General features: G+C 46.0%; 3 protein-coding genes across 5 annotated transcripts; 2 read left to right on the top strand and 1 right to left on the bottom strand.

Annotated features, from left to right (window-relative positions):
- Window positions 1-5,411: 5,411 nt before the first annotated feature.
- LOC125539427 (uncharacterized) lies at window positions 5,412-9,868 on the top strand. 3 transcript variants are annotated; one of them, XR_007296859.2, is made up of 3 exons: window positions 5,412-6,587; window positions 8,983-9,092; window positions 9,313-9,868. XR_007296859.2 is itself a non-coding variant. In XM_048702878.2 (2 exons), exon 1 carries the CDS (start codon window positions 5,573-5,575, stop codon window positions 6,584-6,586), a length of 1,014 nt encoding a protein of 337 aa, XP_048558835.2. In that variant the 5' UTR covers window positions 5,412-5,572; the 3' UTR covers window position 6,587; window positions 9,313-9,868. The 3 variants fall into 3 exon arrangements, 2 of the variants coding, with proteins under 2 accessions (XP_048558835.2, XP_048558834.2); XM_048702878.2 differs by lacking the exon at window positions 8,983-9,092; XM_048702877.2 differs by lacking the exon at window positions 8,983-9,092 and having other exon boundaries at window positions 5,412-6,605.
- An 807-nt stretch (window positions 9,869-10,675) lies between these two features.
- CCD7 (carotenoid cleavage dioxygenase 7) lies at window positions 10,676-13,500 on the top strand. The gene is made up of 7 exons (XM_048702875.2): window positions 10,676-11,189; window positions 11,314-11,681; window positions 11,787-11,915; window positions 11,988-12,392; window positions 12,524-12,606; window positions 12,757-13,080; window positions 13,208-13,500. The coding sequence occupies exons 1-7, from the start codon at window positions 10,807-10,809 to the stop codon at window positions 13,349-13,351; spliced, it is 1,836 nt and encodes a 611-aa protein (XP_048558832.2). The 5' UTR covers window positions 10,676-10,806; the 3' UTR covers window positions 13,352-13,500.
- Window positions 13,501-13,595: 95 nt separating this feature from the next.
- Window positions 13,596-15,971, bottom strand: LOC125539426 (uncharacterized). Its single transcript, XM_048702876.2, has 4 exons — window positions 15,423-15,971; window positions 14,569-14,866; window positions 14,340-14,433; window positions 13,596-14,055 (listed from the first exon to the last, which is right to left on the bottom strand). The coding sequence occupies exons 1-4, from the start codon at window positions 15,854-15,856 to the stop codon at window positions 13,823-13,825; spliced, it is 1,059 nt and encodes a 352-aa protein (XP_048558833.1). The 5' UTR covers window positions 15,857-15,971; the 3' UTR covers window positions 13,596-13,822.
- Window positions 15,972-27,319: the final 11,348 nt, after the last annotated feature.

Below are 27,319 nucleotides of genomic sequence, written 5' to 3'. Positions count from 1 at the left end.
TAGTGGTCGGCCACCCAGGCTCAAAGAGATCAATCTTATTCTCATGTCTAGAAGTTTACGTGTGCAGCCACAAGCCAATATGGGCTATGGCTTACTTGAGTAGTTAGTGTGACCCCTTCCGGGATGGGCTAGCAGATGTAGAATGATGTAGGTGTACCGGCCTATCCGTGGGTTAAGAGGGAACATTTTCGAAAGACTATGTCTCGGTCATCCTGTTCTCAAACGCCAGGCAGTGCGAGAACTTCAAGGGAGGCGATCGAGTCTTGTGGGGAAAAGTGCGCAAACCTCTGCAGAGTGTTAAAACCTAATCGATTAGCCGTGTCCCCGGTTACGGACAACTTGAGCATCTAGTAGTGGAAATGATGGGAGATCTCATGACTCTTAATTAAATAGTTGGGTTTTAAATGAAACTTTGGGAATGGATTGAGTTGGGTTTGCCAACTCATCCTATGATATACAATAGTGGTAGAATAATATCTTTTATTCTAGGGAAAAACTAGCTTTATGCAAAAAACTAAAATTAGAGTTTTCCACCAGCCAAATTGCATGTACAAATAGGTTCATTATTCTTATGATGTGACTTGCCAGTACATTCAATGTACTGACCTACAGGGCTGCAACGTCTTATGTTGCAGGAATTTCTACGACGAGTAAGAGTTACGTTGTAGGGTTACGGTCTACACTCAACTTGCCGTTGGCGTTGATGGGACTCCACACCCGTTCGATTGTTTCCGCTGAGACTTATGAGTTATATATCAGTTTCACGTTATTTATACATGTGATTGCACTTTGATATATACATTGATGTACTGTGTGTGCCAGCATACCGATCCAGGGATGGCACAGATACACAGAGGCTTGACTGTTTGAGGTCGGGTCGCTACAGTAACATTGGGAAAAGTTCACATGCTACTCCCACATTTTCTCATATCTAAATATTTTATCAAGTACAATTTTTCTGTTTGCATCTTGGAGATCATTGAACAACACAATTGGTGTGTGATCAGATTTGACAGGGCAAAGCCCTCGCAGATAAGCTTATCCTCGCGACTCCGCAGCCTCTGCTCACGCCTATAAATCCCCCAAGACCCCCTCTCACTCCACTCTGTCGTTGCCAGAGCCTGATCTAATCGTACTCTACAGAACTGGTATGATTGATCTTTTTTTCGAACATCCAATCAAGGTCGATGTGGTCGAGATCATTCAGACTACACAAATCCATAGCTTCTCTGAACCCTGCCATTTGTGCTGCATCCCTTTCATTTGGTCCAAATTGTTCCTCACTTCGGAGTATCTCGTTGAAGTCACCGATACAAATCCATGGAAGTGTGGACTCACTTCGCAATCTGGCCATTGTCTCCCATGTGTTGTGCCTCAAGCTATGGTTTGCCTCTCCATAGAAGCAAGTCAACCTCCAATCTTCCTTAGCATGTTCTTGTACACACGTATCAATGTGATAACGTGAGTAATGCTTTACTCGAACATTCAGACCATGCCTCCAGAACAGCCCCAATCCACCACTACGACCAGTACTAGAAACAACAAAACCCCCTACAAAGCCTAACGTTGTTGTGCACACATTTTAAATTTGATTGTCCAAGCTGGTCTGAAACTTATTGATAAATCTATTGGGAATCGTTGCATGGAAAAACAAAAAAAATTCTACACACACGCAATGATCTATCCATGGAGATGCATAACAACGAGGGGGAGAGTGTGTCTACGTACCCTCGTAGACCGTAAGCGGAAGCGTTTCTCAACGCGGTTGATGTAGTCGAACTTCTTCGCTCTTCAACCAATCAAGTACCGAACGCACGACACCTTCGCGTTCTGCACATGTTCAGCTCGATGACGTCCCTCGCCTTCTTGATCCAGCAAGATGTCGATGTAGTAGATGAGTTTTGTCAGTACGATGGCGTGGTGATGGTGATGGTGAAGTGATCCTTGCAGGGCTTCGCCTAAGCACTACGAAGATATGACCGTGGGAGTAAAAGGTGGAGGGGGGCGCCGCACACGGCTAACAATTGTATGGGGTGTGCTAGCCCCCCCCCCACATATATATAGGTGGGAGGGAGAGGGAAGGCAGCCAGGGCACGCCCCAAGTAGGATCTGAATCCTACTTGGGGTTTCCCCAAGTGGTGCCCCTCTTGCCTTATTTCATCGGAGAAGAAAGGGAAGGGGGAAGATAGAAAGGAAGGGGGGACCGAACCCCGTTTTTCTTTCTCCCAATTCGGCCTCCTGCCATAGGGGGGGCGCCACCCCTTGTGGGGTGGTGTGCTCCCCTCTCATGGCCCATATGGCCCATATATTCCCCCAGGGGTTCCGGTAACCCCTCCGGTACGGCGGTACTTCGATAAATACCCGATACACTCCGGAACACTTCCCGTGTCTGAATACTATCATCCTATATATCAATCTTTACCTCTCGACCATTTAGAGACTCCTTGTCATGTCCGTGATCTCATCCGGGACTCCGAACAACATTCGGTCACCAAATCACACAACTCATATAATACAATAGCGTCATCGAACGTTAAGCGTGCGGACCCTACGGGTTCGAGAACTATGTAGACATGACCGCGACACCTCTCCGGTCAATAATCAATAGCGGAACCTGGATGCCCATATTGGATCCTACATATTCTACGAAGATCTTTATCGGTCGAACCGTTATGACAACATATGTAATTCCCTTTGTCTATCGGTATGTTACTTGCCGCGATTCGATTGTTGGTATCTTCATACCTAGTTCAATCTCGTTACCGGCAAGTATCTTTACTCGTTCTATAATACATCACCTCGTGACTAACTCCTTAGACGTTTGCTTGCAAGCTTATGATGTGTATTACCGAGAGGGCCCAGAGATACCTCTCCGATACTCGGAGTGACAAATCCTAATCTCAATATATGTCAACTCAACAAACACCTTCGGAGATATCCTATAGAGCATCTTTATAATCACCCAGTTACGTTGTGATGTTTGATAGCACACATGCATTCCTCCGGTATTCGGGAGTTGCATAATCTCATAGTCGAAGGAATATGTATTTGACATGAAGAAAACAATAGCAATAAAACTGAACGATCAATATGCTAAGCTAACAGATGGGTCTTGTCCATCACATCATTCTCCTAATGATGTGATCCCATTATCAAATGACAACTCATGTCCATGGTTAGGAAACCTTAACCATCTTTGATCAATGAGCTAGTCAAGTAGAGGCTCACTAGGGACACAGTGTTTGTCTATGTATTCACACATGTATTTAGGTTTCCGATCAATACAATTCTACCATGAACAATAAAAAATTACCGTGAATAAGGAAATATAAAATAACAACTTTATTATTGCCTATAGGGCATATTTCCTTCAAAATCTATTGACAAGATTAGAGATGGCATTCGGTATATCAAAATTTCTTCCAATTGTATTCACAAATTCTATGAAACTGGCCAGAACATTTACCATTCGAATGAAGATAGAAAGCTGGGAGTAGATATGCCCGTCCGTTGGAATTCAACATACATAATGCTTGAGAACTCTTTGTATCTCAAAGATGCATTACTGTGGTTTGGTAATAGGGATGGCACATTCAAGTCCAATTTTTCTCTAACTCATGATGAATGGGAAAAAGTTGCTATCATGCATGATTTCTTGAAAACTTTCTATGAAGTGACCAACATAATTTCCGGGACAAAGTATCCTGCATCCAATTTGTATTTCAAGTGTGTGTTCCTGGTGCAATCATGTCTCTTGAAAGCATCTAGTGAAAGAAAGAAGTTGATGGCACCAATGCTAACTCCAATGAAAGAGAAGTTTGATAAGTATTGGGCTGATTATAATGTATTTTTGTCTTGTGCTGCTGTCTTGATCCCCATTGCAAGCTTGCTTTTGTTAGCTACTGTTATGGAAAACTTTATGCCCCCGACGAGGCCGAACGCTGGGTGGATGAAGTTAAGAAAACTTTGGTGAATTTGTTTGCCGAATATAGTGCTGCTGCTATTAGTGAAACACCATCAGATGGTGCTACAGACAGTAAGGGAAGTAGGGGAGATGATGCTGATATGTTCAATGACTATGAGAATTACATACAATCTCAACGCACAACTATAGAGAGGTCTCAATTGGATCTTTACTTGGAAGAAACACCTAGAAAATTGAATGACAAGTTGGATGTCTTGGAATTTTGGAGCAAATCATCTATGCGATATCCTCAGCTTGCTTCAATGGCTCGGGATGTTGTTGTTGTCCACATTTCTAGTTTTGCTATGGAGCAGGACTTTAGCATGAGTCACAAAGTTATAACGCCTAACCGAGCTTCACTTAAGCCTAAAACCATCGAGGCTTTAATGTTTCTGCAAGATTGGTATCGTTGGTAGATGTCTCGTAATGAAGGTACAATCGGGTGTGCTTTGTTGTTTCATATTTAACATCATGGTTACTCATGTTATCATTGTTTATTGTGTTGTTTGTTTTGTAGAAATGAGCACTGCGGGAGGTGGACCTTCAAGTTCTCATGCGGAGGAGTTATCTTTAGATTCAGTTTGTGTTCATTCTTTCTTCCTTACTATCTTGTGCACTGATATCATGTTACCATTGATTATATCTTGTTAGTTCATATCATTTCTCTCTTGCTTTGTTCCAGGAAAATGATTAAGTTATTATAGCTTGATGGAACAAGAAAGAGATGAAGTCAAAAGAGTCATCAACTTGTTTCTTCGTTATTTGATATGATGTTCTGTAATGAACTTGTCGGACTATGTTATGGAGTATGGACTTGCTATTATGTATTTTGTAACAGACTAGCTATTTGTTATCTTGTGAGACTATGTATTTATTATGTAGTATGGACTTGCTATTATGAACAAGAAATATGATGCTGTTATGTAATGATGTAACGGACTTGCCTTTTGCTATCTTGTGAAGAATTTATGTTGCTGTTATGTGAAGATTTCATATGTGTATATGCTGATGTTTGCTGGAAGCCTGGAATATATATGATGTTTTGTTCGGATAACATGTCTATAGTGTTGTTTGTTGGAATATACTATATAGTGTTGTGAAGAGTAGTTGTGTATATAGGCTGCTGTATATGTTGCTGACCTGCTGTTTGCTGGAATAGTGGAATGTATGTGCTGTTTTGTAAAGATCATATAGTATTGTTTGCTGAAATATATATGCTGCTGTGAAGATACCATATATATGCTGCTATTTTGTGACATATGATGTTATTATTCTGCTGTTTTGTAAAACGTTGATGTTCTAATGTGCTGTATACCAGGAGCAGCCGGGCTTTGGGCTTTTCATCCGGGCCGGGCTCGGGCTTATAAATCTAAAAAACTCTTGGGGGCTTTTTCCGGGCTCAGGCTTCACATTGTAGCGTCGGGCTTTTAAGAGCCCGTCCCGAGAGATGCCCAGGTTACTCAACCCCAATTCACCACTTCCCCTGCCCGCCGCACGCACCTGCAGTCAACACCTACTACACCGCTAACCTGTCCAGCGCCTCCACCTCCCTTCCGGCTAGGCATTCCGTCGAGCACCAGCCCCCGACCAACCGCCGCCGCCGCAGCCATGCTCCCCACGAAGCCCCAGCTATCTTCCTCTCTGCTCGCATCCACGCCGCTCTTTAACCCCGCATCCAATCCCAACCACGCCAAGCCAATCGCCGCCTCCCCCTCCCCCCGCCGCCGCCTCCGCATCTCCGCCGCATCCACGGCGGTTTCGCCGGGGGCGACGGCGCTCAGCCGCGTCGACGTGCTCTCGGAGGCGCTCCCCTTCATCCAGCGCTTCAAGGGCAAGACGGTGGTGGTCAAGTACGGCGGCGCCGCGATGAAGTCCCCCGAGCTGCAGTCCTCCGTGATCCGCGACCTCGTCCTCCTCTCCTGCGTCGGCCTCCGCCCCATCCTCGTCCACGGCGGCGGGCCAGAGATCAACTCCTGGCTGCTCCGCGTCGGCGTCGAGCCGCAGTTCCGCAACGGCCTCCGCGTCACCGACGCGCTCACCATGGAGGTCGTCGAGATGGTGCTCGTTGGCAAGGTCAACAAGAATCTCGTCTCCCTCATCAACCTCGCCGGAGGCACCGCCGTCGGCCTCTGCGGCAAGGACGCGCGCCTCATCACCGCGCGCCCCTCCCCCAACGCCGCAGCCCTTGGCTTCGTTGGCGAAGTCGCGCGGGTGGACGCCACTGTCCTCCACCCCATCATCGCCTCTGGTCACATCCCGGTCATTGCCACCGTTGCTGCCGACGAGACAGGGCAGGCCTACAACATCAACGCGGATACGGCGGCAGGTGAGATTGCCGCTGCGGTGGGCGCCGAGAAATTGCTACTGCTCACAGATGTGTCTGGGATACTGGCGGACCGTAATGACCCTGGCAGCCTGGTGAAGGAGATTGACATCGCTGGGGTGCGGCAGATGGTATCCGGTGGGCAGGTTGCTGGTGGAATGATCCCAAAGGTGGAGTGCTGCGTGAGAGCCCTCGCCCAGGGTGTGCACACTGCAAGCATCATCGATGGGCGTGTCCTGCACTCGCTGTTGCTTGAGATTCTCACAGATGAGGGCACTGGCACAATGATCACCGGCTAAGGTGTAAAATGCCTCCTTGGTACTTCCTTATGCCTTTCTGTTCATACTGCCAATCTGCCATGTAATTTATGCCAATGTAGCCTCACCTCATGATTGCAATAAGAGTACCTTCCTGACATTTGTGAACTGTAGGAGAGTAATGCTGACTGAGGTTGCATTTGATTTTGATAAAGCTTCTTTTGTTGGGCCGTGGTATGAGTTTTTGTCTAGCAAAGCAAGAATAGTAGCATCTGTGCCATTTCTTTTCTTAGTGATAAGCGTAGTTTTGCAATTCTGCATGACTGTAAATTCTTCCTTTTTTAAGCATAGTTCAAAATTTCCTATGGGATTCAGTTGCAAAGATTGTAAACTGATGTGTCACATATGTACTTGAATACATCTTGAAAATTCATGGGAAAGCTAGTATAGAAAATGGGTAGCTGGTGATTTCAGTAAGTTCCAATTTTTTGTTTTTTTTTTGCGGGAAGTAAGCTCCAATTAGCAATGTTGTTTCACAAAAATATTGCCTATGCTTTGAAGCCACTTAATGATAAAATCGTAAGCTTATAAATATTGTACACAAGTATTGTTTGGAACAGTAATATTGCTTGTGAGCCTTTTTACACATTCCTGGCTGTCAAACTGTGATGGCACAATAAAAAGGAAAACTAGATATAAGGCCATCCATCACTAGGGCCTCTTGCAGTCTTACCGGAGCTAACCAAATTATAGTTTTCATGCCATGACATTCATGATCTCAACATGTTTAGTGTCAACATTTCTGTAGAAACAATGGTACCAACTGCAGTGTTTCACACAAGTCATTTCTTCATTCACATTTCACATATTTTTAGTGATCATTTTAGGTAATACAAGAGCTAAACTTTGCCTTTTCTTTTGCTCTTGACTTCACTACCCAATCATTCTAATTCCAATTAAAACAGTTACATTCTAGCATAGTATTAGCATTTATCTCAAGTTTACGTAGTATTCTGGCTTGGGTTGATCCTTTATATGTTGCTCAAAGGATATATAATCTTTCTCTTACTGAAGTAATTGAGTAAACGTTATTTCATGCTTGATTGAAGTCACCAAATGATATATTTCAGTTATGCACTTCTTCCCTTTTGATAGAGCTACTTGTCTGAGAGGCAGGTAAATTACATTCTTTACGATTTGATGAGTTCTGTCTCATCCTTCTCACTACAGTCGATGCTTGGTACACCCGTCTATGAAACTAAGAACACTCAAAAACATCTTTTCAGTACATAATTAACTACTCACTGCAATAGATAAAAATAGGTGGCGGGGGTGATTCACCATCTCTAAACCTTATTGAGAGCCAAAAAGAGTATGGCTGGAGTAGTCTTGTCAATAAGCATTGACTGACCTGCAACTGCATTTACCCACTGACCAGCTACAGGTTTTCATTCTGAAGGCCTCTTAACTTCAGCAGAAGGCCTTCCCTTTCCCTGGTCTTTGGCAAATACTGTATTAATCATGAAAGTTGCTAGTAATAAAAGATGCATGCACCAGCACTTTCTCCATATATCCCCCTTGTCGCTGCAGTAGTAAAATAATATAATCAGTGTGTTAAGCTATCTTAACATAGAGAACATTTAACATTCTTCTGTTAACTTTCTCCTGGGATGTCCACTGATCGGGCGTCGGGCCCTTGTAACTATCACCTCCTAGGTGGTTTGTACTCTCTCATCTTTTCAATGCAATGAAACGCAAAGATCCTTTTGCGTTTTCTTGAAAACAAACACATAGAGAACATTCAACATTCTTCTGTTAACACACTGCTGTTAAATTTCACATGTCCTGCCGAGGCTGCTCCTAGCATTGTATCCATGCACTGGTAGTCTTGGCAATTGCGGCGCCTACTTTTACTTTCTCTAGCATTCAGATTTACCTTACGTTTTGAACTTTCTTCATATACTTTAGAACTGTTGTTGAAAAGAAACTATGGATACAGAACCTGCTTTAACGTTGTGAAAATTGGAATGGAACAGTTTACAAGTGAACTGTGCTTTTGCTTATCACCAGACTAGTACATCTGCTATTTGTGTCCAGTATATACTGCTAAGTGTTTCTTTTTGGGAATATACTGGTTAGTGCTGTTCCATTATTCTATCCCTATGTTCAGTGGGCTGCTTGCTAGTGATACCTTTTGGTGGTAAGCATTGAATCTCACAAAAAAGATCCATCCCAATGGCCGACATTGGTTTTTGAGAATTCCTTCTGTGCCACCTAATAACACTACAATCCCTGATTTGCCACCGAATAATTTATTTTTTTCCCGGAAGAAGAGCAAATCCTTATTCCTTCTGTGCAATCAAATTTTGAGTTTTCGTCCTTGCATACCATTAGTGCGACCATCTTGACAGTTTGGTATCTATTTGTCCGTGCACTAGACAAGGGGACAATGATGGTGCTGATGCCATAGAAGGAAGAAAAATTCCAAACCTATTGACATGGAAGTATAGGGTTTTGTTGGTAAATCATGAAATGAAGCTATTCAGTGGTAAAATGATTTTTTCTTTCTGGCATTCACCTATTTCAGTCTGAACTTGCAGCCATGTACTATTGGTCAAGAATAAAAGAAGTTCATTTATTCGCAGCTTCCGCTTTATATTTTTTTTTCATGTGAACTGAAACCACGGATGCAATATCCATTCTACTTGGAACTCTTTCTAGGAATTTCTAAGCTAAAACCTTGACTTTACTCTTTTCTTTTCTTTCAGGTTTTCTTGTAAATTTTAAAGCGCCAGCCCAGGCGCAGAGCTAAGTGCAGCGTGATGGATAGAACTGCGGAAACCAAGTGGATGGGGAAAAGGACTTCGATTGAGCGCCGCTACGTCAAGGTCCAATTATGCTAGCCATGAGGATGCGGGAGACTGATATGGGTTTGATTCTTCTCGTCGGTTTCGACCACCATGTTGTCATGGGCATAGCATAGTGAACTCCACTCATAGCTAAAAAGGAACGGTGCCTGCCTTCTTTTCAGTATCTAATTACCGCATTCGTCGGAGCTCTTCCGCTGCTGCATCTCATTTGTTGGACGGGGATATGCTGAGAAAACGAAGGGCAAATCTGTGCCCACTGTGCTGGTCGCTGCAGAATCTATTCCCCATTATGTTGCCTGCTTGCTTTTCTTGTGTGATACTGAATAATACCGGTGTGCATCGTTTACCAGCATTGTTTATTAGTAAGTACGTGTTTAGGGTATTGTTTATTGCCTGTTGTAGTCTTTGTTACCGTCCGACCCGTGGAGCAATTTGAGCTTCCCTTGATTTTTCATCTCTGCATTGCATGTGGTCTGCTCAGTCTGGTCCGTCGACGTAAGTGGTAAAGTTGCATTTACTATGCACTCCCTCCGTTCCAAAATAGATGACCCAACTTTATACTAATTTAGTAAGTTAGTACAAAGTCGGGTCATCTATTTTGGAAGGGAGGGAGTAATCACTTGGGGCTATGTGCCTGTCTGTCCATGGCTGATACGTCGTTCGGTGCCGCAATGCCATCAGATTTGCAGTTCTCAAGTGTGCATCACGTTCTTCACAAATTAAACTTGGGTCTAACCATCTATTCAGAGGCCACGTGGCGCAGGGAATCGTCTCGTCGTATTGCCTGGTGCTAATGGTGTGTGTTCAGTTTGCTCAAGCGAAGATGCCAACACGCTCGAGACAGAACGGTGGGGAGGACCGGATCTTAAGCAGCCCATTGGAACTGATCGACGACAGCGAGTGGCGCTTTGTTTATAAGTAGACGTCGAAAAATTCTGTGCTTATCAGGGAGTATTGCGGCCTTAATTAGTCAGTCAGTACTGTGATGTCCCAATGTAGAATAAGCAGAGGCACCACTGGCAAATTTGTTCGGCGCAAGCGGATAACCGCATTTGGTGACTGTGCGAACGAACATCCCTTGGATTCCACTCCGGAAATAACAACGATTCCCTGCCCAAACCCCTCCAAAACGCCTCACAAAACCGTTGGCGCTCGCTCCAAACCCCTACGTGTACCATCTGATGTTTATACAACTATTGAACGTCGATTCTTCCCATCAAGAAAGTGCGCTCCTGCGATTATACATATTGGACGAGACAAAAATGAAGTATTCCAAAGGCCAAAAGGCGCAACTTGTCACTCTTGCGAGCTGCGGAAGTACCAGCGGGCGTCATTATAGGCTACGAACCGCAAGGAACCTAACCAACGACCGAAAGAGACCAACGCCGAAGCATGGCGGTATGCACGATCGCGACCATGCACGCCGTCGTGCACCACGGCCACCACCCTCGCCTCCAGGTCCCGCCGCCGCGCCGGCTCGTCCGCGTCGCAGCCGGCGCCACCGCTGCCGCGGCGACGGAGCCAGACACGCTGTCGAAGGCGTTCTGGGACTACAACCTCCTCTTCCGGTCGCAGCGCGGCGAGACGTCCGCCCCCGTGCAGCTCCGCGTCACCGAGGGCGCCATCCCGCCCGACTTCCCGGCCGGCACCTACTACCTCGCCGGGCCCGGCATGTTCTCCGACGACCACGGCTCCATCGTCCACCCGCTCGACGGCCACGGCTACCTCCGCTCCTTCCGCTTCCACCCCGACGACGGCGTGCGCTACTCCGCAAGGTACGCCACGCACCACTTAGCAAGCAAGCCGGCCGCCGTGCCACCTTGGGAATTCGGCGGCGTGTACTGTAATGTCGTCCGTCGACGATCCCGGTGTGAGTTTACAGAGCACGCGTATACGCAGGTACGTGGAGACGGCGGCGAAGACGGAGGAGAAGGGGGACGGCGCGTCGTGGAGGTTCACGCACCGGGGCCCCTTCTCGGTGCTGCAGGGCGGGCACAGGGTGGGCAACGTGAAGGTGATGAAGAACGTGGCCAACACCAGCGTGCTCTGGTGGGGCGGCCGGCTGCTCTGCCTCTGGGAGGGCGGCATGCCGTACGAGCTCGACCCCAAGACGCTGGAGACCGTCGGCCCGTTCGACCTGCTCGCGCTCGGCGACCGCGCCGACGGGGCGGCCCCCGCACGGCGCCGCCTGGGGCACCGCCGGCGGCCGTGGCTGGCGGAGGCCGGGCTCGACGCGGCCACCCGCTTGCTGCGCCCCGTCCTCAACGGTGCGTGCTGTTCACTTTGAGTAGAGTAGACTAGTCGTTGCGCACCGAGCTAGCGTGGATGATCTGACGTTTGTGCGCCGGCCCGGTCGCCATTATCCCGTGCAGGCGTGTTCAGCATGCCGCCCAAGCGGCTGCTGGCGCACTACAAGGTCGACCCCAAGCGCAACCGGCTGCTCATGGTGGCCTGCAACGCCGAGGACATGCTCCTCCCGCGCGCCAACTTCACTTTCTACGGTCTGCAGCACGCCCTCGTCCATCTCCATCCATATGCCCATTAAAATCAAATCACTGATGGTACGTATGCAGAGTTCGACGCCGGCTTCAGGCTGGTGCGGAAGCGGGAGTTCGTGCTGCCGGCGCACCTCATGATCCACGACTGGGCCTTCACCGACTCCCACTACGTCGTCCTCGGCAACAGGATCAGGCTCGACATCCCGGGGTCGATGCTGGCCATGACGGGCACGCACCCCATGATCGCGGCGCTGGCGCTGGACCCGAGCAGCCGGACCACGCCGGTCTACCTGCTGCCACGCTCCACGGAGGCCGTGGCCAGCGGCCGCGACTGGACCGTGCCCGTCGAGGCGCCGTCGCAGATGTGGTCGCTGCACGTCGGCAACGCCTTCGAGGAGGACAACGCCCGCGGCGGCCTCGACCTGCACCTGCACATGTCGGGCTGCTCCTACGACTGGTTCCATTTCCACAGGATGTTCGGTAACGTCGTCGACATGGCGCCAAACATTCAGTTGATCTTCGTCTGCACTTTTACTACTGCTCAAGTGCGACGATGATCCCAGTGAGGCAGTGACTGACATATCTGTGCTGCGATGGTGCGATTCTCACAGGTTACAACTGGAAGAACAAGAAGCTGGACCCTTCGTTCATGAACGCGGTCAAGACCAAGGAAATGCTGCCTCGCCTTGTGAAGGTGAACGAATGCTTGTTTTAGTAAATCATAATTCAAACTTTTGTCAAATTTCAGTAGGTTTCAGTTAAATTTGAGTCCTGTTCGAACTGCTTGTTCGGGCCTATGATAATTTAACTGCTAATTTCAGAAATTTTATCTTGTCAAACGCAGGTGGCAATTGAGCTCGACAAGAGAGGAGGAGCATACCGGAGATGCACCGTGAAGAGATTATCCGATCAGTGGAACAGACCGGCAGACTTCCCTGCGATAAATCCAGGCTACGCCAACAAGAGGAATAGGTTCATTTACGCGGGCGCTGCCTCCGGTTCTCGCAAATTACTCCCATATTTTCCGTTTGACAGCGTTGTCAAGGTCGATGTCTCGAATGGGTCAGCGAGGCGGTGGTCTTCCGAGGGGCGCAAGTTCGTCGGGGAGCCGGTCTTCATCCCCACCGGCGGTGGGGAGGAGGATCACGGCTATGTTCTTCTTGTAGAGGTAACTACATATGCCCTGTCAGTATGTACATAACTCTTCGAAGCTATTATTGGAATTCAACAACTTTCAAAGATTCCAGGTGTTTCAAACATCTGCACCATTTGACGCCCCCAATCTCCTTTTGCAGTATGCAGTATCCGAGGACAGATGTAACCTGGTGGTGTTGGATGCAAGGAAGATAGGGAAAAGAGGCGCACTTGTGGCAAAACTTGAAGTACCAAAGCACCTCACCTTCCCAATGGGATTCCATGGGTTTTGGGCTGATGAATGAATGGCAAAAATCGCAGGCAGCCACTCTGATAAGCAATTGTTAGGCTCGCAAAACTGGGCAAAATCTGATCGATTTTGATATGAGTGTAAAATGTATGTATATCCTGTGGGATCCCATATCCTGATCCGTTCTTATACAGCAACCATTCATAGGGAGCTTGTCAAATCTCGCATCACTGATGAACCGTTCGTACTGCATTTAGTATTTCACAGCAGGATAACAAGCATGACTGATGCAGTTGATATGAACTATGGATGATAAAAACAATTATTACCACAACCCACAGAGTAAACATATTGAATTTCCACTGACAATTGTAACAGCACGGCAACTTTTAATGTTCTAGACCTGGAAACTAAGACGGACACTGTCCCTGATCACAACCATAAGAAACCCATACGAAATCACTAGGACTATAACTGATCCTGTACAATACTAACCACCAAGTGTGAAGTCGACGAATTGTTGTGCTCACTTTATGCGAGCTATTGTTACGACGATGAAGACGAACACCGAGAGCATGAAGGACATTCTCACTACATCGTCAGACAAATCGTAGTCCATGCTCTGGGCCTGGAAGAGCGTGTGCACGAGCTGAAGTATCTTCTCAAGGAACTCCTTGATCTTCGCCTGGGTGTTCTCCAGGACCCATTGCATCATTCCAGGAGGAGCACTAGAGCTCCCCTTATTATCAGTTTCCTTAGCTGAAAAGTAGGATAATTTGCATCAGATGCAGATCCACCCAACATAATACTGGAATTGGAAGAAATACACCTTACATTTTGGAATTTTATCAAAAAACAAATACACCTTATATAAAGGAACAGAGGGAGTAGATGCGATGTACTAAATCAGAGACAATTAATATGGATCGGAGGGAGTACCAAAGTTCATAAAATTTGACGTTAACAATCAAAAGGTTATCTTTCATCCACGTCAAGTCAATATAAAGATGTACGCACAAAGATCATTAAGAAGGGTCACGTACCATCCTGGAAGGACTTCTTAAATTCTTGCACCACCTCATTGTTCATGACAGCGTCCCATACAGCCTTATCAGTTGACAAGGCCATAACCATTTTCTGCATCGAGGAAGAAAAATGTCACAGCAAAGAAGAAAAAATAGTGATTTTTGGTCAATATTTCGTGGCACTGAGAAATTTGAGATTCTTCTATGCATAAATACCATACAATGACTCAAATCAAGCAGTATTCACCTGAACAGAGGCATCTTCTTTCAACAGCTGGAATGCGTCCAGTACATTTTGATGTTCCCTTGTCATAAGAGCAGTCGAGTTAAGTGCAAGTGTGCCAGGTCCAGTGCACTCGTCTAATCCGATGTTGGATGGAGAACTCCCTAAGTTGGCTATTTGGACAGTTTGCTTCTCGGATGCATCAGAATCGGCAGCAAAATAGTTAACAAACATCCCAGATGAAGAGAGTCCTGCGATGGGCAGTGCGAGCGCTTGTAACTCGAGTGCATCAGAATCCACACCCGAAGGATTCTCAAATACCCTGCATACGACAGAGTTTTGTTTAATTTGTTCAGATGGAACATGTAAAAACCAGATACCATCAATTAAACTACTAAGGAGCGGACAAGCTTTAAGTAATGATAACAAAGGAGAGTGTGCGCCCTACAACAGGGTAGCAGGCTAATTAAGCAATGATGGAGTGTGTAAACTGCAATTGGTGCATGATCATGGAAGTGGGATCCAACTGAACTTTGTAGCATATGACAACAATTGGCGCACACCCCTGAACCTGAACAGTTTCAAAAATACAAGCAAGAGTAATCTGCAAGGAAAGTAGCATGGTTGGAGCTGTGTCCATGACATAGACGTGATAAATCACGGGAAAATATCCATCTAAATTCCAGAACAATCACATGATTAAAATAGTCACTAAGTAATAATTGTTCAAGACAGTTCCGATCTTCCAATCATCCGGAGATGACGAACTGATCATCAGCAGCATAACGTACAAAAAAATAATACTCGATCAATCTAAGTGGATGCTTTTTAAGATTCTTCTTTGGAAAACAAGTTGATAGATTAAGCATAAATCTTACTGCTGGATGCTGGCGACGGCGGCATGGACCTCCTCATCTGTAGGGGGGGCGTCGAACGTCACCTCGTCCCCGCCCGCCGGCCACTCGCTCGCGTAAACCGCCGCCTCCTCCTCTGCCCCCACGGCCTTATCCCCGACGGCCAAGAACTCCTTCAGCCCCTCCTCGCCGTCGAGCCGCAGCTTGATGGAATCCCAGCCAGCGACGGAGGCGATGGAGACGGTCGGCGGCGGCGGAGAGGTGGCGCGCAGAGAGAGGCCACCGTTGCGCGCGCCGGCGGGGGAGGCGGGGGCGTGCCCGAGGCCGCCGCGGCCGGCGAGGCGGACCTGGTGCTTGCTCGGCGGGTTGCTGCTCATGGCGGCGCCCAGGAACCGCACGGACGAGTCGGCCCCCCTCCAGCTGTTCTCCCGCCTCCTGTACACGACGTGGACCACCATGGCTGGACCTCACCGCCGCCGCCGCCGCTCGCCGCGCTTTCCCCTCGCCCGAGGTTTGTTTAGGAGGAGGCCGAGTTGGTTAGCCGCGATGGTTGAAGCAACCGGTTTGTTTGGGTATTTACGCGGCGTCGTCGGTTAATTTATTATCTCCTTGGCGTTCCTTGTGGAACTTTGGAAGGAGATTCCGCGATAAATATTTGTTGTTAAGATGTCCTTTCAACCATAAATATTTTATCTGATGCCGTGAGGTGTTTTCATTTGCGTGGAGTGTAATATGCGAGCAAATCCACGTCGGATGTTCTTTTCGATGGGTTAATGCGCTCTGTGATTACGACCCCTGCGTGCCGCCCAAGATTTTCTGCCACCTTGTTTAATGTGCTCCTACTACTTTTTATATTTAAAGGAAAATCGGGGGGTACAAGACCATCTCCAATAGCCTCACTGAAAAGTTTACGGGCCTCTCTTCAAAATCCCAATAATCTCTTTCTAATATTATTATAATACTTGCCGCTTTAATGGATATATCTAAATATATTTTAGTATTAGATATATCCGTTTGAGCGACGAGTGGTATGGATCGGAGAGGGTACAAAATCTTACCTTGAGGTCCTAATGTGATGGCCTTCTCTTTCTCCGGTGGTGGCGTGACGGCGGCAACGAGCAGTGGCGGCGGACGAGGGGGCAGCAATAGTCGGTGGCAATGCATGGTCTTTGGCGGCCGACGGTGATGGTTGACGATGGCGGTGTGGTGGTCTTCGGTAGCGATCGACGGCGATAGCGGCACGGTAGCCTCTGTCGGCGGGAGGTGGCAACAATGGGGTGGCAAACGACGGCGGCACAATTCTTCTGCGACGGACTCTAACGCATGCATGCTGATGTGACATTTATTAGAAGTTTTGGGAGGATCAAAATTTTCGAAAGAGATGATGGTTTGATTATTGTAACATCTCAAGAATTTATTTGGAAAGAGGCCTGCTGGAACAATTTTCTTCTCAACTCTTTCTATGCAGAATATTATGAGGGAAAAGTAGCCGCTCATATGTTTTTTTACGAGAAAATTTTCAATCTATTCATTTTCAATCATGACAGTACAACGAATATTAGAAATGAAAAAAAATTACATCTAGATCCGTAAACCACCTAGTGACGACTACGAGCACTGAAGCGAGCCGAAGACGTGCCGCCATCATCGCCCCTCCATCGCCGGAGTCGAGCACAACTTGTTGTAGTAGACAGTTGGGAAGTCATCATGCTAAGGCCCCGTAGGACCAGCGCACCAGAACAACAACCGCCGAAGATGAAGAATAACATAGATCAGAAGAATCCAACTCAAAGACACACGAACGTAGACGAACAACGACGAGATCCGAGCAAATCCGCCGGAGACACACCTCCACACGCTCACCAACGGTGCTAGACGCATCGTCAGAACGGTGTCTAGACGAGGAGACCTTTATTCCATCTTCAGAGAGCCGTTGCCGCTCGTCTTTCTGAGCAGGACACAAACCCTAACAAAACTGAAAGAAACGACTAAAGACGGAGCCCTCCCGCTGGCCCTTGCCGAGATCCACTGCGCCCCATGGTCCTAGGGCCACCGGAGAGGAGTGGATCTGCGGCGGCGCCGGCGGGAGGCAGAAACCCTAGCTCTTTTTGTGGAGGAGGAGGAGGAGGCATGCTTTATTTTTTTAACATGGTATAAACATAGAGAAGGTATTCGAGATGATGAGCCAGCACAACATTTTAAGATCAAGATATGTGTCTTCGCAGTGTCTTTATAGTTGACGAAAATGTCTCCTCCTACTGAATATACACGTCAAAAAAGTTGAAATAAATCCAAAAAAAATATAAACACGTGTCAAGTCCATAAATTAAAGCCTAATGGGCTGGTTGTATTTTACATATCTAGTGTTTATCATACACATTTTTTTTTGCATGGGTTTATCATACACATTTGCTCGTGCCAACAACAGACTCCAAAACCGTAAGGCAATACCACACCAAAGCAACAAAGCGTGCATGCGCGCAGTCACGGTAGAAAAAAAAACAAAAATGGTGGAATCAACTACTGCCTCCGTTTTAGTTTATTGGCCCCGTAATATTTTGTGCCAAATTTTGATCATGAATTTAATTAAAATAATAATAATAATGCATGTCATCAAAAATTATATAGTTGGATTCGTATTTAAACATAATTTCTAGTGATATTATTTGTGGTTACATGCATTAATATTTTGTTCGCTAAATCTAATGTCAAAATTTAGCACAAAATATGAAGGGACCAATATTAAGTACTCCCTCCGTTTTTAAATATTTGTTTTTTTAGAGATTTTAAATGGATTACCACATACCGATGTATATAGATATATTTTAAAGTTTAGATTCACTCATTTTGCTTTGTATGTAGCTATTTATTGAAATCTCTAAAAAGACAAATATTTCGAAACGGAGGGAGTAGGTACGAACGGGTCGACCATTTTCCCTCCTTGCATTGAAGATGGTGGTTTAAATTACGATGTGGACTTGATGGAAAATTGACACTCGTCAGCGAGTGCATGAAGTGCAGAATAGTTTAGTTTGACAGTACATAAGGATAGCGTGCACTCCTTCATGATCGACATGGCAATGTCGTTGCTAGATCGGGGCCATCAGAACAAAGTCTACTGTTATCCAGTTAGAAGCCGACTTTTTTTTAAATACAATATAGATGTAGGCGCTTATATATCGTGCATCTTCAATACATAAATTATCTTTATCTTTATCTTTACCTACTAATAAAGCATACATTGTTTCTATCGGGTTCACCGTAATGACGTTTTTGCCAAAAGGCCCCTGACTTTTTGTAGCATCAACCTACACTCCCTTTTTTAAGTGGCTAAACAAAAAAGCGATTCGTTCTTCAACCCACAATCCTTTTTGTTGCGCTCGGGTGTCGCATCAGGCGGCGACAGCAGCGATGCGGTGGCAGCGAGGCGGGTGGCACGCGCGGAGATGGAGGAGAACATGGAGAGTCGTCCGGGGGCGAGTAGTTCGCCGGCGTTGACGCCACAGACCATGGCAGCGCAGGCTTGCAGGGGGCAGTAGGAAGACGAGCAGAGGGGAGCGTCGGGGAAGGGGAATGTGATACGTCTCCAACGTATGTATAATTTTTGATTGCTCCATGCTATATTATCTACTGTTTTGGACTATATTGGGCTTTATTTTCCACTTTTATATTATTTTTGGGACTAACCTATTAACCGGAGGCCCAGCCCAGAATTGTTGTTTTTTTGCCTATTTCAGTGTTTCGAAAAAACGGAATATCAAACGGAGTCCAAACGGAATAAACCTTTCTGGAACGTGATTTTCTTCCCGAATATAACCCATGAGACTTGGACCCTACACCAAGGAAGCTTCAAGGTGGGCACGAGGTAGGGGGGCGCGCCCTATACCCCCAGGCGCCCCCCACCCTCGTGGGCCCACCGAAGCTCCACCGACGTACTTCTTCCTCCTATATATACCTACGTACCCCCGAACGAATAGAGACGGAGCCAAAAACCTAATTCCACCGCCGGATACCCATTCACCAACATGAGCTTGATGTCTTCGTTTTGTGTAGCTCCTTGACGATTTTTCCTTCCTTTCCGAATCCTTACTTCTCCGTGAGTATCTTCGTTCATAACGATCATCTCTACTCCTTCTCTCTCTTGGTGGTGATTCTTTGCTTCTTCTTTTTGGAGAATCTTCTCTTCTCTTGTAGGGAGCCGTACACTCATTAGAATAGTGTCCGGGTCTTCCACAACTGTAGCAGTTTCGCTCTCGACTAGAAGATCTTTTGTCATTGTAGGACCTTGACTTGAAGCTTCTATCTTTGCTTCTACTCTTGTAGAACTTGTTGAAGTTCTTCACCATTAAGCTCAATTCTTCATTGAAGTTTTGTTTCTCACTTGATGATGTAGGGGCTTCACATGAGACTTTGTAGGCACCACTTGATTTGTTGTGAAGTTCCTCTTTATCCTTAAGTGACATCTCATAAGCAACAATTCTTTCAATCACCTCCGTTGGCTTGAGATCTTTGTAATTGGGCATCATTTGGATCAATGTGCACACGGTATCATATTTAGCATCCAAGGCTCTTAGAATCTTCTTGATGATGAATCTATCGGTCATCTCTTCACTTCCTAAGCCGGCAATCTCATTTGTGATGAGAGCAAGCCTAGAGTACATTTCAGCGACACCTTCACCATCCTTCATTTTGAACTTGTCAAGTTGACTTTGAAGCACATCCAACTTGGATTCCTTGACGGAGTCGGTACCTTCGTGCATATCAATCAAAGTGTCCCAAATTTCCTTTGCATTCTCAAGACGGCTGATTTTGTTGAATTCTTCGGGGCACAATCCGTTGAAGAGAATATCACAAGCTTGAGCATTGTATTGCAACATCTTCAACTCATCCGCGGTAGCTTCACGGTTTGGTTCTTTCCCATCAAAGAAGTCACCTTGCAAACCAACACACACAATAGCCCAAACGGCGGGGTTATGTCCAAGAATATGCATTTTCATTTTATGCTTCCAACTAGCAAAATTAGTACCATCAAAGTAAGGACCTCTACGGTGATAATTTCCCTCACTAGACGCCATACTCTCCTAGGTTGTGAAATCAAGGCTATGACCACCAAAAGCTATGGAGATCAAAGCAAATGGAGACCAAAGCTCTGATACCACTTGTAGGATCGAAAGTATGTCTAGAAGGGGGGGGGTGATTAGACTACTTGACCAAATAAAAACTTAACCTTTTCCCAATTTTAGTTCTTGGCAGATTTTAGCTATTGTAGGACAAGTCAAGCAATCATCACACAATTCAAGCAAGCATGCAAAGAGTATATTGGCAGCGGAAAGTAAAGCATGCAACTTGCAAGAATGTAAAGGGAAGGGTTTGGAGAATTCAAACGCAATTGGAGACACGGATGTTTTTCCCGTGGTTCGGATAGGTGGTGCTATCCTACATCCACGTTGATGGAGACTTCAACCCACGAAGGGTAACGGTTGCGCGAGTCCACGGAGGGCTCCACCCACGAAGGGTAATGGTTGCGCGAGTCCACGGAGGGCTCCACCCACGAAGGGTCCACGAAGAAGCAACCACCCACGAAGGGTCCACGAAGAAGCAACCTTGTCTATCCCACCATGGCCATCGCCCACGAAGGACTTGCCTCACTAGCGGTAGATCTTTACGAAGTAGGCGATCTCCTTGCCCTTACAAACTCCTTGGTTCAACTCCACAATCTTGTCGGAGGCTCCCAAGTAACACCTAGCCAATCTAGGAGACACCACTCTCCAAGAAGTAACAAATGGTGTGTTGATAATGAACTCCTTGCTCTTGTGCTTGAAATGATAGTCTCCCCAACACTCAACTCTCTCTCATAGGATTTGGATTTTGTGGAAAAAAGATTTGAGTGGAAAGCAACTTGGGGAAGGCTAGAGATCAAGATTCATATGGTAGGAATGGAATATCTTGGTCTCAACACATGAGTAGGTGGTTCTCTCTCAGAACATATGAGTTGGAATTGTGTATGTGTTCTGATGGCTCTCTCCACGAATGAAGAGGAGGTGGAGGGGTATATATAGCCTCCACACAAAATCCAACCGTTACACACAGTTTTCCAATCTCGGTGGGACCGAATCAACAAACTCGGTCGGACCAAAAAGGTAAACCTAGTGACCGTTAGAGATTTTCCGTGGGACTGACATGCAACTCGGTAGGACCGATATGGTTAGGGTTTGGGCATAACGTAATCTCGGTGAGACCGATTACACAAACTCGGTGAGACCGAGTTTGGTAATAAGCTAACCAGAGAGTTGGTCAGGTAAACTCGGTGGGACCGATTTGCTCTTTCGGTGAGACCGAAAAGTTACAAAAAGGAAACAAAGAGTTTACACTGCAATCTCGGTGGGACCGATTCGCTCTTTCGGTGTGATCGAAAAGTTACGGAAGGGAAACAGAGAGTTTGCAATCCCATCTCAGTGAGACCGAGATCCCTATCGGTAGAACCGAATTGCTAGGGTTTGGTAGTGGCTTATGACAAGTGAAACTCGGTGGCGCCGGATAGAAAGAATCTGTAGGACCGAGTTTGGCTTAGGGTTTAGGTCATATGTGGATATGTGAAAGTAGTTGAGGGTTTTGGAGCATATCACTAAGCACATGAAGCAAGAGGCTCATTAAGCAACACATCATCCCTCCTTGATAGTATTGGCTTTTCCTAAAGACTCAATGTGATCTTGGATCACTAAAATATAAAATGAAGAGTCTTGAGCTTTTGAGCTTGAGCCAATCCTTTGTCCTTAGCATTTTGAGGGTTCCACTTTCACATCCATGCCATGCCAATCATTGAGCTTTCCTGAAATAGTCATCTTGGAATAGCATTAGCTCAATGAGCTATATGTTGTTATGAATTACCAAAACCACCTAGGGATAGTTGCACTTTGAATCTTCCCCTTTTTGGTAATTGATGACAACATATAGATCAAAGTTTCGACAAATGATAATAAGCATGAAATATATCGTCGCTTTGAGAAGTATGTGATAAGTAAGAGCTCCCCCTAAATTTGTGCATATTTAAAATTTGCTTTGGACTGCAAATGCACAAGGAGTTAGAGTCATGGGTTACTCTTCCATGTCACATACATCTTGGTGGAGCGCTTAAAATGATAAGAATGAAATACATGCACTCATCACCAAGAAAAGTGAATGATCACATAAGATAGATAAGATAATAGCATTCACCAAGCATTAAGTGTAGCTTATGATCAAACACATGATCATCAATGTCTCACAGATAACGGCATAGTATCTCAAGCACTCAAAAGCAAACAAAGTTCGAAAAACCACCAAATAAAGCAAGAGAGAAAAAAGCAACACTCTCTCTCTCGAAGCCTATGATCTATACATTTTTCTCCCCCTTTGGCAACAAGTTACCAAAAAGTTCCTAGAAAATGCATAGTGCTAGATCGACGCTCAGGCTTGATCTTCTGGTGGTGGTGGAGTCCGGAGCACTCCAAGAACGAAGGCTTCCGTAGACGCTGAAGTAGACGTTGGAGTTGGAGCTGAAGTAGATGCTGGAGCAGGTTGGGCTGGTGCTACGGCTGGAGCTGAGGCAGTTGCTCTTGTGTCAGGAACTGGCACTGCAGACGACCTCGGACCTCGTGGCACTCTGGCAAAGGCATCAGTGGTTGTCTTCCCTTTCCTTTCCTGCATGTCATCTTGGAGCTGCTCCACTGCAGTCTGAATCTCTGTCACTTTGACATCCAAGTCATAGAACTTTTGTTCCATGATCCTCTCTAAGCTCTGCTAATTCTGAGTGAGGGTGGCCAGTCATTGCTCAATCCTCAGTGTGGATGCAATCAAGTAACCAAGCTGCTCTTGTTTGGTTTTCAAGAAATACTCAGGTGCCTCCTCTTGAGTTGGCATCTTGGCAGCTTTCTCCTTCATTGCCTTCTCCTTCTTTGCTTGTGCTTGTGCAGATGATGGTTCATTCTCATTCATGACAACTTGATTATCTTCAAAATCTGGACGGATGGGCAGGTGTTCCTTGTCCAATAAGTATATGCCTGTGCCCATCTTGGAGTTGATTAACTCCTGAATTTGTGGGGCATATCCATAGCTCCTCTTCTGATCAACTGCTGTCCTCTTAATGGTCTCTACCATGAGGCTCATCACTTTGAACTTCTGTGGCACATCAAATATATGAAGCAAATTGATCGCATGGCCTCTGATCATCTTGTGATCACCTGACTTGGGCAACAAGGTGTGCCTCAGTATCCAATTGATGGTTGGCAGCCCTGACAGAAGATAGTGTACTAAGCCAAACTTGAAAGTGTCAAGTGCTTCATTTGGAATTTCCTTGTACATGTTTGACATTGAGTTATGATCCATCTTCTTCTTGGCATATACATCCAAGTCATCTTCCTGCTCTTCTGGGGCATTAATCAGCTGAGCCCATTCAGCAACTGTAGATTGGTACCTCATACCTTCATACATCCATGTTATCCTACCATCTGGATAAAAATGTGCCGTGGAGTAGAACTGCATGATAAGCTCCTCATTCCACTTTGTGAGCTTCTGCCCAACAAAGTCCTCTACTCCACATGCCTTGAAGCTGTCCTGCACTCCAGGGTAGTGCTCTTCGTTTTCCTTGATGTATTCCCAGTCGACCCATCTCATATCACATACAATTGGCTTCTTGTCCAACAAAACTGTCTCATAGAAGTCCTGCTGTTCCTTAGTGTGGAACCTGTAGTCAACAGCAGTCCTTCTCCTTGAAGCATACGGATTTGCTTCTCTCCACTTCCTGAGCCCTGAGTCTCTCCTGAGCTTCATGTCCTCAGCCACAGGATGAGCATCATTGTGGTCTGGGATCTTGGGCTTGAGCTTTCTAAGAACTTGCTCTTCATCATCTTCTGCAGTGTCAGGCACTGGGGCCTTGTTCTTCTCAGCAGCTGGGATGCTTCTTGTATTTCTCTTTGGAGCTGTCTTGACCTTTGATGCAGCCTCGGGTGCTTCCTTGGGCTTAGATGCAGTAGCCCCTGATTTGATAGCATCACCCATTAGCTTGGGTGCCTTAGGTGCTGGTGCAGCAACCTCTTCTTCTTCCTCTTCATCTTCCATGATGGAAGCCTTGCCAAGCACTCTGGCTACAGTTTTCTTCACCCTTTCTTTCCTCTTCTTGCCTTCAGCAGCAACTGGCTCAATGGGAGTGGGCTTCTCAGTTGAAGCTCTGGCCTTTGACATAGGCTGCCTACATGCTGGCCTTTTGATCTTCATCCCTGGTTTTATGCCCTGTGCTGGCTCAACTCTCTTGGAAGTTGCTTCCTCTTCTGCCACATAATCCTCATCTTCTGAGTCTGAGGTTCTCTTCTTTCTCTGTCTTGTGGCAGCTTTAGGCAGATTGCTAGGGGTGCTCCTGCTGCCATCATCTGAGGAACTTGAGGGACTAGTGCCCTCACTCATCTGCACTTGCTACTCTGACAAGTTCTGGCTATCACTTTGGTCTGACATGATGCAAACTCTGACTGCTGACCCTGTGAATAGGTTATAGATGAGATAGAGTGGATGAGCATCACAAAATGCAGAGATTTTTGCAAAAAGAATAATTCAAAAACTTAGTTTTAGTTTCCCACTGAAAGCATCTCGGATCTACCGATTTCTAAACTCGATGATACCGAAGCAGTTTTGGCACCTAAACTAGTGAACTCGGTCAGACCGAGTCACAGTTCGGTGGCACCGAGACTGCTAGGGTTTCACAGAGTTCCAAAATCGGTCACACCGATAAGTAATTCTCGGTCAGACCGAGTCTCACTTGTGCAATGGCATAAGCCAAATCGGTGGGACCGAGTTTTTCAACTCGGTGGGTCCGAGATGGTTTCGGCGGAAACCTAACCCTAAATTTTTTGAATTGTAACATCCCAAAATTCTAAATTTTGGAATGTTATAAACAAATAAATAGATTTGATTGATTGTTTGATTGATTGCATGAAATTGAGTGAAATTCGAATTCTTTTGAAAGTTAAATGAGAGGGAATAAAAGGACTTTCCCAAACTTTCATATTTGCTTTCTAATCTCTATGAATTCAAATGCTTTTCAAACACTAAACCCCGGAGAGAAGATGACATGACTTCTTCCATTTATTTAAATGACAAGGGGTGTTGAAAATATTTGAATTTCATTTGAAAATATTCCAATTCTGAAACTTTATGCAACTCAATGATTTTCACGAGAGAAGATAAAATGACTTCTTCAAATTATATGAAATATGAGTTGGGAGTTTCAAAGAATTAAATTCAAAATTCTTTTGAATTTATTTTCAATTTGGAATATTAGATCATCGTGCATATCTTATTTTCTTGATTTTTGGTCGATCCTAGAAATTTCACGCAGCTCAAGGACCTTCGGAGAGAGTTGGAGATTTCGTTATTTTCTTATTTGAGAGTTTTCTCGAATTGGAAAAGAGGGTCATTTGATTTATTTATTTCATCTTCAATTATTTTTTCGTTATCAAAAAAATATGAGAGAGGGAATAATATGACTTTCCCAAAATTTAGGAAAAAATGAAGATTTAATAAATAGATCAAATTTTGCTTTTGCCGGAGTTTTGTTCGCGTTTTATTTGGATAGGGGAAAATGCGCGTTTTCAAAATTTGATTTTTAGGCCCGGAGAAAAGTTCATTTTGTTCGACTCATTTTTAGGAGTCGGAGAAAATTTACTTTATTAGATTTGGAGTTCGTTTAGATCTCGTTTTGTTTTTTTTCCGAGCGCGGAACAGTTTTTAAAAAAAAGAGAGAGAGAGAGCTCCAGCGACTTGGGCCTAAGGCCCAAGCCACCGAGCCAGCCAGGCCAGAGGCCATCACGCGCCACGCCCAGGGAGGAGCCGCACCAGGCGCAAGGCGCCAGGGAGCCGCCGTCCTTTGTAGATTCCTAGTAGGATTCATCTACTTTCGTTTTTTTCTAGATCTTTTCCCTCTTTTCTTTCCTAGTCCTAGTCCAATTCCTTGACCCCTACACCAAGTTTTCTCCCCCTCCCCAATATAAATACTCCCACACCCCCTCCCTCTAAACACATCAAATCCAAGGCCCCAAAGCCCCAAGCACACCGCGCCGCCCCTTGTGCCCCGCGCCGCGCCGCCCTGCGTCACCGCCATCGCCCCACCTTGCCGCGCCGCCGCCGCCCTGCGTCACCGCCACCGCCGCACCTTGCCGCGCCGCCGCCGCCCTGCGTCACCACCGCCGCCGCCTTGTCAACCGCCGCCGCCGCCCAACGCCGCCGTCGCCGCCGTTCGCCGGAGGTACCGCGCCGCGTCTCTTTTTTCCCTCGGTTCGGTTTTTCTTATAAACCGTTCCGATTCTTTTCTTCTCTATCGATTCGTTTTCTTTCCGATTTTCCGCTAAACCGTTCCGGTGTTCTAGATCGTTTTTTCGTTTCGATCTCTTTTCCGAAAACCCTAGATTGGTTTTCGTTCTTCTTTCGGACCGTTCGTCTCAACGAACGTGATCACCGATTATTTCCCGGTTAACGACGCCTGTTCGTATAACCGTTCTTCTTTTTCTTCTCGTCGGATTTATTCCGCGATCGCGATCTCAGATCCGATCTTCGTTCTAGTTTATCTTCTCGCTCGTTTATCGGAATCAGGTGATTCAAGCGCCTGGAGTTTCATCTCGAAACCGCCGTTCCGTCTAATCAACTTGAACAAGCTTTTGCTAAAGTAAAATTTGACCTAGTTTCAACTTGCTAGAACCGAGTTGTTTTCTTCCGCCGTTTGTTTTTCGTCGTTTGTTCGGCTCGTTCTTTCTTTGCAACCGGAGTTCTTAAGTTGAACTTTCTGGTTCGTTCTCTCGTTCGAGTTTTACTTGTGCATTAGATGAGTACTTATTGTGTGGTTACTATTGCTTGCCTACGATAGATTGACCGGAGTGTGACGAGTAGATCTATCAAGA

This window comes from Triticum urartu, chromosome 2A (assembly GCF_056163025.1).
Source record: "Triticum urartu cultivar PI428250 chromosome 2A, HENAU_Tu73, whole genome shotgun sequence".
Lineage (NCBI taxonomy): Eukaryota > Viridiplantae > Streptophyta > Magnoliopsida > Poales > Poaceae > Triticum > Triticum urartu.
This window is presented reverse-complemented; position numbering and strand designations above follow the sequence as displayed.

Coding starts and splice junctions, on each gene's coding strand:
- LOC125539427 (XM_048702878.2), top strand. CDS start 5,573: ATGCTCCCCACGAAGCCCCAGCTATCTTCCTCTCTGCTCGCATCCACG.
- CCD7 (XM_048702875.2), top strand. CDS start 10,807: ATGGCGGTATGCACGATCGCGACCATGCACGCCGTCGTGCACCACGGC. Junction 11,916..11,987: donor CGCCAACTTCACTTTCTACG/GTCTGCAGCACG, acceptor GTACGTATGCAG/AGTTCGACGCCGGCTTCAGG. Junction 13,081..13,207: donor GCTATGTTCTTCTTGTAGAG/GTAACTACATAT, acceptor CTCCTTTTGCAG/TATGCAGTATCCGAGGACAG.
- LOC125539426 (XM_048702876.2), bottom strand. CDS start 15,856: ATGGTGGTCCACGTCGTGTACAGGAGGCGGGAGAACAGCTGGAGGGGG. Junction 14,867..15,422: donor GCCGTCGCCAGCATCCAGCA/GTAAGATTTATG, acceptor TGTCGTATGCAG/GGTATTTGAGAATCCTTCGG. Junction 14,434..14,568: donor AAGAAGATGCCTCTGTTCAG/GTGAATACTGCT, acceptor TCCTCGATGCAG/AAAATGGTTATGGCCTTGTC.